At 39.0% G+C, this 16,733-nt stretch overlaps 1 protein-coding gene across 3 annotated transcripts in view; it reads left to right on the top strand.

Annotated features, from left to right (window-relative positions):
* Positions 1-16,733, top strand: part of RET (ret proto-oncogene) — a 93,036-nt gene that overhangs the window by 53,027 nt on the left and 23,276 nt on the right. For all 3 annotated transcript variants that reach the window (XM_085583313.1, XM_085583314.1, XM_085583315.1), the window contains 8 exons: positions 2,928-3,179; positions 4,760-5,050; positions 5,525-5,766; positions 6,794-6,995; positions 7,455-7,654; positions 11,875-12,133; positions 13,286-13,411; positions 14,179-14,289. In XM_085583313.1, coding sequence (XP_085439439.1) covers positions 2,928-3,179; positions 4,760-5,050; positions 5,525-5,766; positions 6,794-6,995; positions 7,455-7,654; positions 11,875-12,133; positions 13,286-13,411; positions 14,179-14,289 — 1,683 coding nt within the window. The remainder of the gene's footprint in view (positions 1-2,927; positions 3,180-4,759; positions 5,051-5,524; positions 5,767-6,793; positions 6,996-7,454; positions 7,655-11,874; positions 12,134-13,285; positions 13,412-14,178; positions 14,290-16,733) is intronic.

Raw genomic sequence — 16,733 nt, 5'->3', positions numbered from 1 at the left:
AGTCAAAGTGACACAAACTGCTTTACAAAATCCCAGTAATTTCACAACACTGGGTGAATCTTGCTACATTGCTTAATCAAATTATATATATATATATATATATATATATATATATATATATATATATATATTTGCAGTGTTGTAAAATCTCTTCGCTTCAAATACTTGTTTTCTAAGTAAAATATGAAAATTTGACATTTGAAATTTGACATATTTGCTGGTGTCATTTAAAACTATCTGTGGGTATTGTTCTCAGTATGGAAGTCTGCTCTGTACTAAAATACTTTCAGTGGATAGAATTTAGTTTTAATCAGTTTTAGGTTTGAATTGTGTAGAAAAAGAGCACATGTTTATTTAAATCTCTTCCAGCAGCTTTTTCTAATTTCTTGCAGTGGCTTTGAAACTTGTGAAATACATTTCCAACTAATTAGTGTGTAAGTGCTAAATTATTCTGTTAAGGAATCCCCCTCGCTACAAAATACAAAGCATTGTTTTGCATTTATATTATTTACAGAGAAATCAGACTTTTAATATTACAGGATTTTTTCTCTTTCTTTTTGACAGTGGAGACGACTCTTCCTGTGAACTGATGCCAAAGAACTTCAGTCTGCAGCATCAATATTAGCCTTTTCTTTCAAATGCAGAGCAGTGGTGATGCTGACTCTGCTGAGATGTAGTTGTGCCAGGTTTCAGGCATTTAAGTGGCCATGTCTGCCATAATTATTTATGTGCTTGGTTGTACCTGTGTGCAGTGTGAGCCCTCATTTCTAGAGCAAAGCATATAAAGATTACCAGACCTGTTTAATATAAGGAAGCAAATAATTGCAACTCAAAATACTCTTATTTTTCTCCCTTTCCACTTCCCATGTTACACACTGATATTGTTTATGTGTACTCTGTATAGTCTCCTTCTGCTGGAGGTGATTTCCAGTGTGTGCAGTGGCACTGGTTCTTGTGCTGCATGACATGAGCACACAAGACTGTTCACCCCAGTCTTGGAAATAAGCAGATAACAGCTACTGTTGTGTAAGCCTCATTTGTATGCATTTACGAGTTGAAAGTAATTTTTTAGTCTTGAGTAGTGAATTTTCAATGTTGATTTTTTTGTGAAGAATTTTTCATTGTTTTAAAATAGAGTTTCTATACAAAATACCTCAAGGGAGTGTTACTTACTTGCACTGGGAATGGGCTTTATATTTGGATATCACCTTATTCCTCTTGTTACTGAAGCCATTTGTTAGGAATTCTAGTGGCACATATTCCCCAGGTTTTCCTGCAATTCAAAAAAGATGGAGGGACTGAAAAAAATATTTGTAATTTAATACAAATATTCAGGAATCTTACTTACCAAGAGGAGAGGGTAATAGCCCCAGAATCAAAAGTAATAATTTTTTTTTGGACATAGAATGTCCAGAATTAATGCATTTCCAAAACTCTCAAAAATACTCTGGTTGGAGTCTCTTTGAATTTATTCCTTTGGAACAAATTCACCTACCATATGACTTTACTACTTTATTCATATATTGCAAAATATATGTAGAAAAAAGAATTGGGCCTCTGAAAACCTGATGGTACAGGGGTACAGATGAATTATTGCAAGGTACAATGGTTTCTGTGGTATTTCTAAATGAAATTAGATGTCTCTTGTTTACAGTTTGTTTGTAGTGCACTCCATTCAGTAGAACAGTGTATGGATCCAGTACTAATGCAGAATAAGTATGTGCTATAGCCTGATGCTCTTTTGAAGATGTTGTTATATATCCCTAATTTTACTTCTGCATTGCCATCATTCCCAGTTGTATCTGGTTTGATTTAAGTAGAGGGAGCTTTGTGTTACTAACATATGGAAGTTGTTATTGTTTACATTTGTTCAGCAGATGTGTGACCTTTTTATATGCCTGACTCCTTATCAGTTGGATTAAATAATGTGTAATTCTGCAGTATTCAAGTTGGATGAGAACAAGTAGTGACTGTCAGTGCACATGAAGTCCAGGAGTGACAGTTCCACTGTTTCAGTCTGTGTGAGCATATTTTGTCCCCTCCTTGCAAATCAAACATTCCCCTGTATTCACATTTGCAAGAAGTGCAGTTGGAAGGTGAGCACTGCAAACAGGTAGAGGCCATTGCACAGTGACCTGGTGAGGTGAGATCAGCTGAAGAGACCAGCACCAAGGGGCAGTTGAGCCCTCCAAAATGTAAATGCCTTCAGTGCCAGGGTGGGAAATTATTGGGTCAGTCACAGTCATTGTACTAAAAAAGAAATGTACATTTCTCTTCTCACTCACTTCTCAGCTTTCCCATCTGTCATATTTGAAATACTTAAAACACTTTCAGTATTTTTTAAACAACTACCATTTTCTGCACAAAAGTACCATGCTGGCCTTTTTAGAAAGGGGGGACCCAAAAAGTCTTTACAAGAGAGGTTTTATGTAACCTGAGGAAAAGTGTGCAAGCCATTGATGAATTTTTGTGTTTTCTTTCAACAGTGAGCATATATAAAGGCTTTTAAAGTGTCTGATTTCATCTAAGGTTTTTTTTTTCCTCCTTTGAATATCATCTGTGAGGTGATGGAATTACAACTGAGAACATCAGATAGGAACTTCAATAAAATTTGGCAAGCAGATCTTCCTTAAGTGTTCATCTTAAACCAGGGGGCCTTTCTCCAGCAAAGCAGTTTCACTTTCAAAAAGCAGTTAATATTGTAATTGAACATGAACAATAGGCCATATATTTGGTGCTCAGTGAAGTAAGCTGTATTTATTTACACCACATGAGGATCTGCCTTTTTCCATATATTTTTTCTAATGCTTCTTTACTTCTTAGAGAACGAAACCTTTGTTTCTTTGCAAACACATCTATTGAGAAAACGCCAGTGCAAAAGTCATTTAACTGGGCCTACCTCTTCTCTCGTGTACCTTGCTTTGCAGTGGCCTTGGGTCTCTACTTCCCCAGGAAGGAGTACTTGGAGAATGTCTACATTGAGGAGCCAGCGGGAATGCCGCTCCTGCGCATCCATGCCCTGAGGGATTCACATGAGGAAGTGGCCCACTTTCATCTGTGCCAGCATCTCATCGTTCCTCGAGCAAGACCACAAGAAAATAATTGGTTCCAAATCAGAGAAAAAACAGGACTTCTCTACCTCAGCAAAAGTCTGGATAGAGAGGACTTTAACATGTTGTGTAAGTATGAAAAGGCCAGCTTTTCTTCTTGAGGTATCTGTTCTTAAAAAAAAATACATTCAGACAATGAGATTTCTCCATGATGAGCATCAAATTTGAAAAAAACACATCTGCCCTTTTAAAATGAGGAGCCCCAATGAAATCCACAGCAGTATGCCAAACCAGATGCTGACCTGGGACAGATCCCGTTGCTCACACTGGGAACTCAAGTAGGGTGGGACAATTGCATTACTGGAAATACTTTTTCTTCATTTCACAACTGTATAGGTCACAACTTTACACTGAAATTTGCAGTTTGTTCATCTGCTGATGAAAGACCAGTTCTGTTGGGTAGGGTTTCCCAGACAAATGCTATGAGAGTGGTTTAAATTCCTACATAAATGGTCCTTGAATTCTGGTGACATGGATTCACAAATTACATTTTCATGTAACACCAAAGGGCTCTTAGAATAAATGGTTAATTGCACCTCTCTCCCTCTCTTGAGATTTGGTTTTGTTAGAGAAGCTTACTGTTGAACTACAAAAATTCATTATCTCAGGATTTTTTTCTCTTCTTTTATGCTCTAGCAGTAAATTGGTTTTGGAGATTGTGATCTGTGAGGAAATTAGTTATCATTAGATGGTGGAGGAGGAGATGGATGAGGAGTTAATGGCATACCATTGTGATCAGTTGCAGAAATGTTACTGTTGAAGCAAGTCTGTAGTAACTGTTCTTCAGTTTGTAAGATCCACATGTCAACAGTACCTTCAGACTTAGGTGCCTTGATGTTGAAATTTTCAACTTCAGACATTTGATGCTTTACTTCTGAAGTGTTGAGTGTTTGATATTTCATCCATTTTTGGTACTCAGCATTCATGTATATCAAATATTTGTGCTGAACAAAGGAGGAATAGCTACTTAACACCTGAGAGCCTTGTTTTGTTCATACAGATCAAAGTGTCCTGGAACTTCTTTTCAAGGAAGTTAGATCTATTACAGAGATAGTACTGTGCTGTCTGTAGTCAAGCCAAGCGAATCAAAACAAGACTTGAAGGTGTATTAGTAGATGCCACAGGTTGATTTTAACTTTGATTTTATATTTTGTCCACCTCTTCATATTTCAAAATGATGAAGCAATCTGTTCTCTGAACCTAGACGATTTGGTCCATACTGTTAGAATGCTGTGACTGAAATGTTAGTCCTGATATGGATTTGTCCTGAGTATCTGTTGCCATCTCATGCATTATTTTTCCCGTTTTCCACCCTGCTCTAGTCCCTTTAAAAAGTAGTCCTGTCAAAGAGCTGGTTACTGCCAGTGACTTGTTTTTATGTCAGTGTCTTACAGACAGAATACTGATACTGGTTTTGAGATTCTATAATGTAAAATTGGTGCTAAGCCCTATAGTTTTAGGCTTATTTGGATTATGAAAGTTTAATGTCTTCTCATCAGCATCTGGCATACTGAAGAGTTCATTTGCCACATAATAGGATTAAACAATCATTTATGGAATAATGGACTAGGATAGAATATAAGGAAAAGAAATGTTGGCTTGTCTTCTGTAAAATACTTCTTATAGTGTGTGATTTCTTCCTCCTGAAGCTGTAGGAAGTTGGATGCCATTATCCAAGGTGATGCTGTATGTATCTGTATCCCACCCTTTCCAAGAGAAGGATTGTGACTCCGCTACACGCACCACGGTTTTCCTCTCTTTGATCAATGCCACCGCACCAGCCTGCAGTTCTCTGACAGCAAGGCAGCTTTGCTTCACAGAAATGGATCTCTCCTTTCACATCAAGGAGAATAAACCACCTGGTACATTTCATCAACTCCAGTTACCCTCAGTTCATCATCTGTGTCAGAATATCAGCATTTCCTACAAATTGCTTGCAGGTAAAACCCTATCTGAGCCGCTCACGTACTAGCAGTAGATTCAACCAGCTGCACTGTTAAAAGATCTCTTGTCGTAGATCCTCTAGATTTGATTCTATAGAGGAAGCTCCTTTACAAACCTAAACTAAGCCTGAAGATTTTGCCTTTGAGATATATAGAGGAAATGGGAAGGAGGACTATCTCCTTCCCTGAAGAAAAGATTAGTTTTAGAATTCTGTATCTGCTAAAAGTAGACTGAGAATATCCTGAGCTTTTAATTGTGCTGCTTCTAAACTGTAAAATCTTCCCATATATTCTGTGCTTTCTCCCTACTGTAGTATAACCACGCAAGTTCCTTCTGTTTCACTTCTGAATCTCTTTTATTGTGCAGTCATGATATCCAAATGGATTTTCTGAACTGCAGAAAAGTATTAAAGCCATCAGAGCCCTGTACTGGGCAGTGATTGTGGCTGTGTATGTGTGGCTGTTTTGCAGCTGAAGGAGTTCCCTTTCGGTACAACGAGAACACCACCAGCGTGCGGGTGACACAGCGCCTGGATCGGGAGGAGAGGGAGCGCTACGAGCTCATTGCCAAGTGCACCGTCAGAGAGGGATTCAGGGAAATGCAGGTTGAGGTGCCTTTCCTGGTGAACGTGCTGGATGAAGATGACTCTCCTCCCTTCCTTCCCAATGGCACTGATACAGCAGATGCTGTCGTGGAGTTCAACAGGAAAGAGGTAATACTGGTAATGTTCTTTACCTAGACCCTGAAGTGTGAGCACAGCAGTGGGAGGCAGGACTCCTGGGAAGCATCATGTTCTGCCTGGATAATGGATCTTGGCAACAAGCCCATCACCATACCATGCTCTGCAGATCTGTGATTGTGAAATGCTGTTTTTAGGATTCCTCTGCCTCGAGTTATGTCTTGCTCAGATCCCAAAGAAAGAGGAGTTTGGGTTAGCGATTCATGAGTGTGAAGGAATTTGAGCAATTTCCAAGGTTGGGATGGACATTTGCTGAGTCTGTGGTCAGGATTACTCTGGGTCTCTCCATACTGAGCTCTGCTCTGTTTGTTATGGAGTTGCTTCCCCTGATTAAAATTGTGTTGTTAGAGCTAGTGTATGAGTGTGCCTGTCCCATACATGCAAATATGTGTAACGTATCAGGACTATGTTCAGAACATTTATTAGAATGCTGTAGAAGTAGCGGTTGACTTCTGCAAACCACTGCACCTATGAACTTTCCAGACTGTTAATGGCAAGCTCCAGGATCTTGTTTTAATGATGTCCTCCCATTTTTCCCTTACTATGCCAAGCTGATCTTTCAAGATATCTGAATCCCTGGATGTCTTTGGTGCCCCTGCACACACAGCCACACACAACCTTCGGTAGAGAGGTACACGTGTGGGCTCTTTGACTCTTCCGAGGAGCAATGACCCTTTTTAAGTCAGTGGTATAGAGAAGACTTTATTTTGCGGGGAGGGGGGGGCATAAATTATGTGTATTTCGTGAGAGAACTCCTGTTTCATAACAGCAAAATCTCTTGGTAGTCAATTTTCCATTCAAAGTACATTTTGATCATATTTGTGTCTGGAAGGGAAAAGACAGATTTTAGGAGTTTGCTGCCATCTTCTGACTAGAACAAGTCTTGACAAGATACTTATGAATACATTTGCCTGTGTTTCAGTGAAAGTTATAAGGTCTTGTTTGACCAGGATTTCAATCTTCAGGTCCTTCAGCAGTGCCATTTATTGTTTCCTACCAGGGCACTGTTCTTTCCACGCTGACTGTGTACGATGCAGACACCACACCCATTTATCCCCTTGAAAGCAGCAGAAAGAAATACACAGGAACCATCATTACTGACGATCCCTGGATAAGTGAAACATTTCGTGTAGAGCACATCTTTGATGAAATCCACTTCAGCCCAAATGGCAGCCAAGTGAGGGGAACTCGGCACGAGTACAGTAAGGGCTCTTTCTTCAAATAAAGGAGAAGTTGCTTTTTAGTAGTTGACCAATAAGCTCTTGAATTTTTTTGAGCATTTTGTAAGTACTGAGCTAAAGAAAGATGAGAAATTTCATGTAAAACAAAACACTGTGTTCTAAATATGTACTGAAAAAATTGAGCTTGTGCATCTCTTCAATAGGGAGTGTATGGGATGATGATGTATAAACTGATAAGCAAGAGGTTTTGATTGCAGAGTTATCTGCTTGGTAGATAGAAGGGAAGAAGGCCTCCTAAACATCTTGAATGACAGAGAGCATAAGAACATATTTCATATTTAACTTGCCTTCTGTTTCCTATTAGAAAACTTGGATGTGTATAATTAAATTTGGTACATCTATTTTTGTTGGGCTTGCAGTATTAAAAGATGCATTTGCAGATAATGTGGGTTGCTAATCGATGAATCTTTTCCTTCGCAGAACTGGTACTGAATAAAAGCATTTCAGTCACAGAGCATCGTTCCTTCCAGCTGGATGTTTTGGTGAATGACACAGAATTTCATGGCCCAGAAAGATCGGTGATGCTTCACTTCAATGTCTCCATCCTCCCTGTCAGCATTCAGTTTTCAAACATAACTTACCAGTTCACAGTGAACAGAAATGCTGAACGTTTTGCACAGGTAAGAACCATGTTAATTATTTTTCCCCTTTCTGATGGAGCTTAAGAGCTGGATCACTGGGGCCAGGGGTGTTACAGTGCTCAATGGTTTTAACAGTTTTAAGCAGAATCACTGAAAAATGTGTTACCATTGTGGTTGTTGCTGGGTGTAGGAGGTAGCAGGTAGGCTGGGCACTACCTCTCCCACCACATAATAAGAGAGGAGGGACCACACATGGAAGTACTGATGGAGAGAAGTAATGTGTTGTGGACAGGGGGATTTGCAACTATGAGTGGTTTAGTCTTGAATAACTGCAGCAATGTCAAGGGCAAAAAAAAGGAATTTGTCTAGCTATTGGAGTCTCAGTATATTAATGGCTTTTCTTTAGGTAATGGCTAGTTAGTAATTCATGTTTCCCAATTTAACCCTTGTTTTAGCTTAATCACCCCCATTGCCATTAATACTGCTTTCCAGAGACACTTTCTAATAGGTTGACATTAGTCAGATGAAAATTACAATGTAATTCCTATGAAACATGTATATTAATAAGGAACTAGTTCAATGCAATTAATATTATGAAAATGAATATTAAAAATATCAGTGATGAACCCTTTTGGGCGAGCTGCTGGGAAGCATGCCTTGTAAGTATTGTAGCAGAGAGGAGGACTGAGATTAAATATGGTCATTCCAATTGCAGAGAAAACCAATTCATTAGAAGAATTTTAAGGAAGAATTAAGTTTTATTAATCTCTAAGCCTCTGGCTAATTTTTAAAAGAAAGAAAAAGGGAAGTTAGATATATTGCATGTTATTAATCCAATCTGATGAAATGTGTTGATAGCTCTTCAGAGTACTGAACAGGCTGTATGTGACCAGTAAAAATTCTACTGCTCTAACAAGGGACATTTTGTCCATAGTCTGAATGTCCTAAATAACAAAAAGGTACCAAGTGTGCTCATGTAGCAGCCTCATTATAAAAGTAATTCCTTTATAACATTTCATGATGCCTTGTAGCTGAAATTTTTCAGTTTGCCGTCTGTTAGAAACTTCAGAGGATAGTCTGTTCTTTTTGTGCACATCAGATTATTTTTGATGTTAGGTTTGAGGCTTTTGTAGCATCAGACTGTGAAAGCTTTACCCTCTCCTGTTGCCTGGGGATAGGGTGAAACCTGGGTTTCCCCCCTAAAAGAAATAATAGCACAGGTATGTAAGATACTTGTAGTCTAACACTTGCATCTAGAACTCTTGTATCTGTGTCACAACATGACTGTAATTGAAAAAAATGTGGATGCTTACCTGTTAGGTATGTATGAATTTAGATTAATGAATTGGTTGAGCTCTTTTCTGTGTGCATGTTTTTATGTATAGGTGTATGCATATAATATTATTATGAATGAATGATCTCCAGATTAAATTTGGACAGTCATGGTTATCTGTGCATACCCTGGATTGCTTGAACACTTGTTTTAAAATCCGGGAGTATGTGTATTTTTGAAGTTGTAGGGTACAAAACCAAAAAAAAAGCCAGTTGAATTTTAAAGCTACTGGTGTCATGGAATATTGTCATGAGAGTCAAACATCTGAAAAGGAATTTTAGGATGTTTGAAAACAGTGGCGTTTCTCACTAATTGTGCAGTTTCACTGGGTGGCAGTAGTAGCAGGGGAAACTGTTCCTGGCAAGAGCTCCAAGTCTCTGGAAGGAGATCTTTTTCTTTCTGCTGCCTAAACACAAATTCACAAAGGGATTTTGTTCTGATTCTTGAGCAGCAAAGTGCAAAACTCATCCTGGCTCTGGAGATGGTGTTCTCAGTTAGTTAAAGTGTCATCCACTTACTTCTGAAACTGGGTTTGAATTTACAGTGTGCTCAGCTTGGAGCACAAGTCAGTGTAAGCAGCTTAGTCCCCAGCACTTCACATTATTAAAGTTGGCTGCATAATTAGCCTTGATGTGCCAGAGTAGTCAGGGAAAGTACTGGGCCAAATCAATATGAAGGCTGAACTGTCTCTTACCCTAAGGAAAACACAGCAGCGTGAAGAAATTATTAACTGCTGGGCTGATGCCATTTGTCTATTTGAGCAGCTAAATGAATTGAATAACAGAAGCATGGCCTGACAGTGCAGCCTTGCCCAGTGGCATTTAACTTACCAAAGGACTTAAAGCTCTATTGACATTTACTGAGACAAATGATGAATAACATTGGCTGAGATTTTTAGAGTGGTTTTATGTCCAAATGTTCCTGGAATTCAGTGAAGAGGAACAGTATCATTATCCAGACTTTATTAAACATTGGAACTTGAAAGGTGGATTTTTCTGTTCTTATTTCTAATAATGGTATTTCTGTGTTAACTACTGGGAGTCTTGCAAATTTGTAGGTTCCTCCCCTGTAAGCTTTTGTTAAACCTGACTACCCTTTACCCTGATCACTTGTTTTTTCACCCTCATGGAAGGAGGAAGTAGCTGCTTTTATCCTTTTCCTCTGGAGTTGTGCTCTGCTGCACCTGAGAGCTGAGCTGGCTCCAGAACTTGTGGAGCAGAGCAAAGTTAAGAGGTTGGGCTTGCCTTAGCAGAATCAGGCAAAAAGAAAGTCTTTCTCATAGAAATTTCTTGAGGGAGGCCTTTATAGCTTCTTCTCTAATTATATGGAGAAAGAAAAATTGGCCAATGTGCTATTCTAAGGAATGAACTGGCTGATCTGCTTTTCAGATTTTATGGGGTCGTCTGAATTTATGGGGTCTTCTCCAGCCCCAGTGAAGGAAATTGCTGTGATCAAAAGGTGCCTGGAAAGAGCAGTTATGACATAGGCAGAAAGGGCATTTTAATGTGGTCTGTGTAAAGGTTAATGCCACGAATCATCACTGTGTTCTCCTCCTTGAAGGAGCACCATCCGAGCAGTAGCAGAGCACTGCCAGTTGCAGTGTGGCACCAAAGCTGTGCTGACGTGCTTCTGGAAGAGACGTGTCTAGACCTTGTGTCTAGACAAGAGTTTGTGAACACAGTGGAAATCTTGTGTTCTTCTTCTTCCTGCCAGTCCCAGCATGTTGTGCAGAGGAGACAGCCAGAAAGAAATGTCCTTGCTTTTGATGGCTTTAATAGTCTTTCTATGTTATTCTGCCACCTAAAATCCCAACAGGAATGGTGCCAAATGACCCATCGGTGATGTGAATGGGAATAAGTTAGATGAAGTGGGATTATCCTATAACAAAGTATGCTTCTAGAACTGCAAGGGCTTCTTCTCTGACTTTAAATAGTCCAGGTTCATGGGAAGAGGTCTTACTACACAAAAACTTCTTTGTTTTATAACATTCTTTAGTAAGAATGCTGAAACCAAGATCTACAGATATGCTTTTACCAGCAGTAGTGTTTCTTGAAAACATTTCTTAACTGCAGTATTTGAAAATAATCCATTACCAAGTTCCTTTCAATAACACCCCACCCTTCACATTGTGGTTTTCCCTGGAAAGAAAGCCAATGCCTCTGGGCCTGATCGAAATCCCACTCTTGTAAATGGAAAAACCAAAGTGAGCTTTGGATCAGTTCCTATAGGAGCTGGACAGGAGATGGGGTTTTACATTCCCATCCTTCTTAGATTATGTGTTTTAGACTGAGGAGTGTTCTAGCCTAGATACTCTGGCACACATAAGTTCAAATATGGCAAACCAACATATTTTCATTTTTAGATTAAAATGTTTTAAAATTGCAAATGGGAAACAATGAGGTTCTTATTCCTTTTAAGGCATTCAGAGAGCTCTTCTGGCCAGAAATTTTTTGACTGTAATATTATAAAAATTATGTAAGAGCAATTTCTATGTTATTTGAAGAGTGTTTCAGCTTTGTTCATGCTGAGCTCTTTGATTTCTCAAGATTGACAAAAATTTTTTTCAGTGGTCTGCCTCAGAATTTCCCAGATCTCAGGGTCTTGCTCTCACTGAACACTGCTGCCCATCAGCAGTAGGCACCAAATACTCCTGAGTCTGTGTCAAGGTTTTTTACATTTTCAATGCTAGTCTGAAGACAATACTTAATGCTTTATGTCTCATTTTTACTGACAGTAAATCACATTTAAAGCATTTACGTACTGCATTGGTAGGAAAATAACAAATCTGTAAACCCCAAATAAACACTTGAATTTGGCAAGGTATAGTATGCTCTATTTTATTTCAGATATTTTTGAAAAGCACTAAATATTTTTTGTGTAGAGTTTTGTTCCTGTCTGTGATTTGTTTGTTGGTGTTTGAGCCTAGGTAGGAAAGATCTGCATTGAAAACTGCATGAAATTCCGTGGTGTAAACATCACCTACAGGTTGCTGTCCCCCAACTCGAGCTGCTTTCCTGTCAGCATTCTGCAAGGCCGAGAGGACAAATTTGGGAGCCTCTATGTGAACGATTCCTCTGTGCTGCTCAGACCTGAATGCAAGGAAATACAATACACTGTTCAAGCTACAGACAAGCAGAGCAGGAAACACACCAAAACCCTCCTCACTGTTGTCCTGGAAGGGATTCGTAAGTACTCCAGTCAGAACTCTTTATTTATTAGCAAATGTTACTGGTATGAGGTGATGCACTGGCAGGATGATCTGTGAAATTGATAGCACTAACAATGAAAATGAGTCTGAGCTGCCAGATAAATGGATCACAGAGTTTGGATTCTGAATTTTGATTTGTGCCTTCCTGTAGTAGCTATTTGTTTGAAGAACCAGTGCACAGAAAGGTGGGATATTATATGCAATTCATGATGTTCATGATGACCTTTGATTTAGAAGAATCTTTAGAGTGTGTGTGTCTATATGTGACCTTTATTTTGTATTTCACATATTCCCGTGGAAATAGAAAAAGTGTCTATAGGTATGTGTGTGTACATCTATTTGAAGAAAGAACAATATGGCCTAAGTATGTTTGTTCACTGATTTTTCCCTTCCCTTGTATCTACAACTTTTTAATAGTTTTCTTAGTATTCATGTAGCAATTGAACTGAATTCAAGTTCTTAACGTGTGATGACCTATCCTTATGGGAAACGAAGTTAGAAATATCCTGTAACACCCACAGAGAAGGATTTCACTGGAAACATACTCATTTCTCTGCAAACCATATTGCATTTTATGCAAAACTGTACAATTGTACTTGATGAACGCCTCTGTTACATTTTATCAAATCAGAACTCCTGTGCCAAGAGCAAATGGGTTGAAGAAAATTTAAAAAGAAAGTATGCAGTGGACTTTTCTTTTTGTACAAGCTTCATATTGTCTGAAAACACACATTTCTAGCTGGTGCTCTTTGGGTTACTACTGTATTAGCCCAAGAACTAAATATTTTCCCCTAATTAAACATTCTATATGCAGCTGTAAGTATTTGTGCTCTCCATTCTTCTGTTATCAGTATGTTTGCACATATCTATAGTTCTAGGCAGTGATAGTGTGCTGTCAAGCAGACATTACCATGCCTTCATGATCTTGCTGTTCATCTTTTATTTCACAGAGAAGGAACACCTGGGCTTTTCTTTAATTGTTCCCTAAGTTCACTGATAATTGGGTCAGTTTTCAGTCTTTCACTGCTTTCTTAATTTTTCTTTCCTTTCTATTTATCCCTAAAAAGTTTTCCTGTTTTGAGCTGACCTGTGTGTGTTCATTTCCCTTGTCCTGAATTTTTTCCAACAGTTTTAAAAAAAGAAGAGGACTGCCCTGACTCTTGTGCTGTAAGTAAGCACCGTGCTGAATGTGAAGAGTGTGGTGGCCTGGGAGTGCTAACAGGAAGATGCCAGTGGAGACAGGGGAGTGGGAAAGGTACATATTTGTTGTGTAAAGTCAAACTTCTGTTTAGTTGTAATTGTGCATTTGAGTTCCATAGATACAAACTGATTTATTCTGAGTGGAAAACATGGTATAGTAAACTACACAGAAGCTGAGGCTAAAAAATACAGTCATAATACTCATATGAAATATACACTATAAAGGAAAATGAGGTGAAGGTGGAAGGGCCATTCTTCATCTTGTCCCTGGTGATGCTGAACGTGATGCATAAACCAGCAGGAAATGAACTGAGCTGGCAGCAGTGTGACTGGAGCAGGTGCACCCAGCAGACAGTGAGCACTAAGCAGTGTCTCTTTCTGTGGTCTGGAGCACACATCTGATGGGTGACAGCACTTCCAGAACAATGATTCTGTGTCGGTGCTTGATCCCTCCAAACTGCGTCTCTGCAACCACTTGTAACTCTCATGTTCAAGTGGGTGAAATTGTGTAGAGAAATCCTCAGATGTGAAAGCTGCTCTTCAGTCTCAAAGTGGTCAGCCAGCTCCTTGTCAAGCAGTATTCACAGTAACTGCAAGTGACATGACCAGAGGACTGTCAAAAGCAGAAAAGATAGCGAAAAATTATTTCTTCCATTTGCCTTTATTTGTTGTCTTGCCTGTTACTTTAGCAGATGCTTGTAGTCATAGATGTTAATTTTAAAAGGCACAATAACCTGTGCTTTGGTGTGTTAGTGTGCCCTGAGAAGATGGAATGAACTTTCCTTCCTCGTGGTATTAGTGCAGCTGTTTCTGTGTTAACAGGGATCACCACAAACTACTCCACGTGCACCCCGAGCATCAGGACTTGTCCGGATGGCATCTGTGACGTGGTGGAGAGCAGAGACCCAGCTGTGTGTCCCCAAGACTGCACAAGTAGGGAATGTGTTGGAATGGGCTTTTCTGTTACACCTCTGATCGCTTCTCAAATGTCACTTTCCCAAGTGCAGATACTTTCACAGGCTCAACATCTCTGCATTGTCACACTTGCATTTGAATCATTCAGTCAACTTAAGGTTATGGGGATTAATCTTGATCTTTTTTGAGCCAGGCAGGTGAAACCCATTGGCTGACTGCTGGAGGGATAAGGTGTTCTCAGCAATTCCCATTCGGCTCCCTGTTCATTCACAGGTGGTGGTTTTGAGTGGAGGTACTTGCTGAAGAGGTACAGGTTTTAGGCATGTTAATGCCCCAATTCCTAGCTCAGGTACAATATGAAAGGAGCCAGGCCTGTTTGAGCTCCTGGGTAAAGAAGTGAGAAGACACAAATTTCCATTTAAATATGTTTACAGAAGATCATCTGGGGAAATGTACCTGCCCTTTTTTGACAGGTGGCCATCAGAATGATTCAATGCCTTACCTATTTGAAGATCCAGGCAGAGGCTCATATGAGCAGAATTTATTAAGGAAGAATTGAAACGCATTTATGTTGGATCTTTTTGCTTATTCATCTATTTCTACACTCCACTCATATATCTGTGAATATCTGCAACTTCACAACCCACTCTGAAGATATACAGGCTAGAAAAAGCATTGTAATTCTCTTGAGTAATTTCCGTTTTCTGAGAGATGTTAATTTTTAAATGGATCTTTATATCTGACAATCTAATTCAGGATAAAGACACATTTTTTTTGAATGCTTCTTCTGACTCTGACATCATATACTTCAAGTTTAGATTTTAAAATGGAGTCCTTGAGGAAATAACATTTTCTTAAAGGCTAGGACTTAATGTTCTTCTATAAAATTAATTACTAAAGAGGCTTCTTAGTATTTCTTACAGGCAAGAATGGATTGTGTATTGTAAATTAGTGTTATCAGAAAGATAATTATTTCATAAAAGTGCATAAAAACAATCCCTTAAGTGGCAGAAATGCTTGAAGGAAATGCAAGTAACTTCTGTAATCATCAGAAAATAATTCTTTATTGGTAATAATTGCAATAATTTGTCATTTTGAAAGTGGAAATATTTGTGCCAGGGGCTGCAGTGCTAAAATACATTCAACATATGCATCATCAAATGTTTTGCTCAAAAGAAATAGTGTCTTTCTGGGTAATAAGCAGGCGAGTAAGACAAGTTTTCAGGATGTTATGCAAGTCTTTTTAATGCCTAAGTTGAATAATTGTGTACATGACTTGACACAATTGAGAACCTGGGCTGGGGCCCAAAAGCAGTATACTTGAAGACAGAAAAATGAGTGTGTTCTGGGAGCTCAAGCTGCAGGAGTACCATTTTATCAGTTTTTACTGGCAAGGGGCATTGCTTTGGAAATGGCAAACAATAAGTAAGCCAGGAGGTGTTAAGGTCAAGGATATTCTTTAGATACAGAAAGTTGTGAAAATACTTATTTCTGTAATTCGTTTGTCATTATGATGGCTATGTCCTTGAGTCCCAAAATTACTTTCTCACAGTATGCTGTGAATATTACATTGAAGGGCACTCAGCTGAAGCAACTGGTGCTGTGGCTGTGCCTATCAAATAGTGGCAACCTAATTGCATTCTTAGCAAGAGACTGATGTAATCAACTGTTAAGAACAGTTTTGGTAGGACTGGCTCATTCCCTGCTTCCTTCTTCTTCCAGGTACTCACACATAGGCAGATATAGATAAATGCATATGATTTTCTGTGGTTTTCATGGAAACTTTGTTTCATCATCTCTTCATGATGGAGGAAGTTGGCAGGGATGGGGAGAGGCAGGGAGGATAAAGAGGAATTTTTGGGAATACCGGTGCTTTTAAGTGTTGGCTCAGAGGGTGGTGACTCAGCAGAGTCTCTTCCAAAATTAACCACCTGAGCTCTTGTAAAAGGCTGTTTGTGATTAAGGCAGTTTAGAGATAAAAATGTCACTGCTAATGGTCGTTTTTATAACATACACAGAAAAAAATTATTTACTTGGAAATGCACTTGCTGTTACTCTGCATGAAGAACTACTTGAAGTCAAGAGTACAAGTTTCTGCAATTCTTTTACTAATACTAAATAATGCATTTTTAGATAGTGGGATTCATTTTTTTTATCACTTAGTCCATGGCATTTTCTCTTAGTGCTTTGACTAGACTGTCCTGTGGCATTTTGCAGAGGTGGTTAAGTGTGATCTCCATTAGACAGTTGAACCAATGATACCTAGAACAGTAGGCTGACTTTTCCAAGGTAGGGGGAAATTGGCATCAGAAGCAGGAGCAGAACTCAGTAACATTGAGGACTAGTGAGGACTAATGTGCAAGGTCTTCCCATTTCAAGGTCTCAGAAATTTCAGAATTTAGATTCTTCCATCTCCCTCAGGAGTCCCTGTCATTATCCCTGTACTGTGCTCCCTAGTTAAA

The sequence above is a fragment of the Lonchura striata genome, chromosome 6 (assembly GCF_050655825.1).
Source record: "Lonchura striata isolate lonStrDom1 chromosome 6, ASM5065582v1, whole genome shotgun sequence".
NCBI classification, from domain to species: Eukaryota; Metazoa; Chordata; class Aves; order Passeriformes; family Estrildidae; genus Lonchura; species Lonchura striata.
This window is presented reverse-complemented; position numbering and strand designations above follow the sequence as displayed.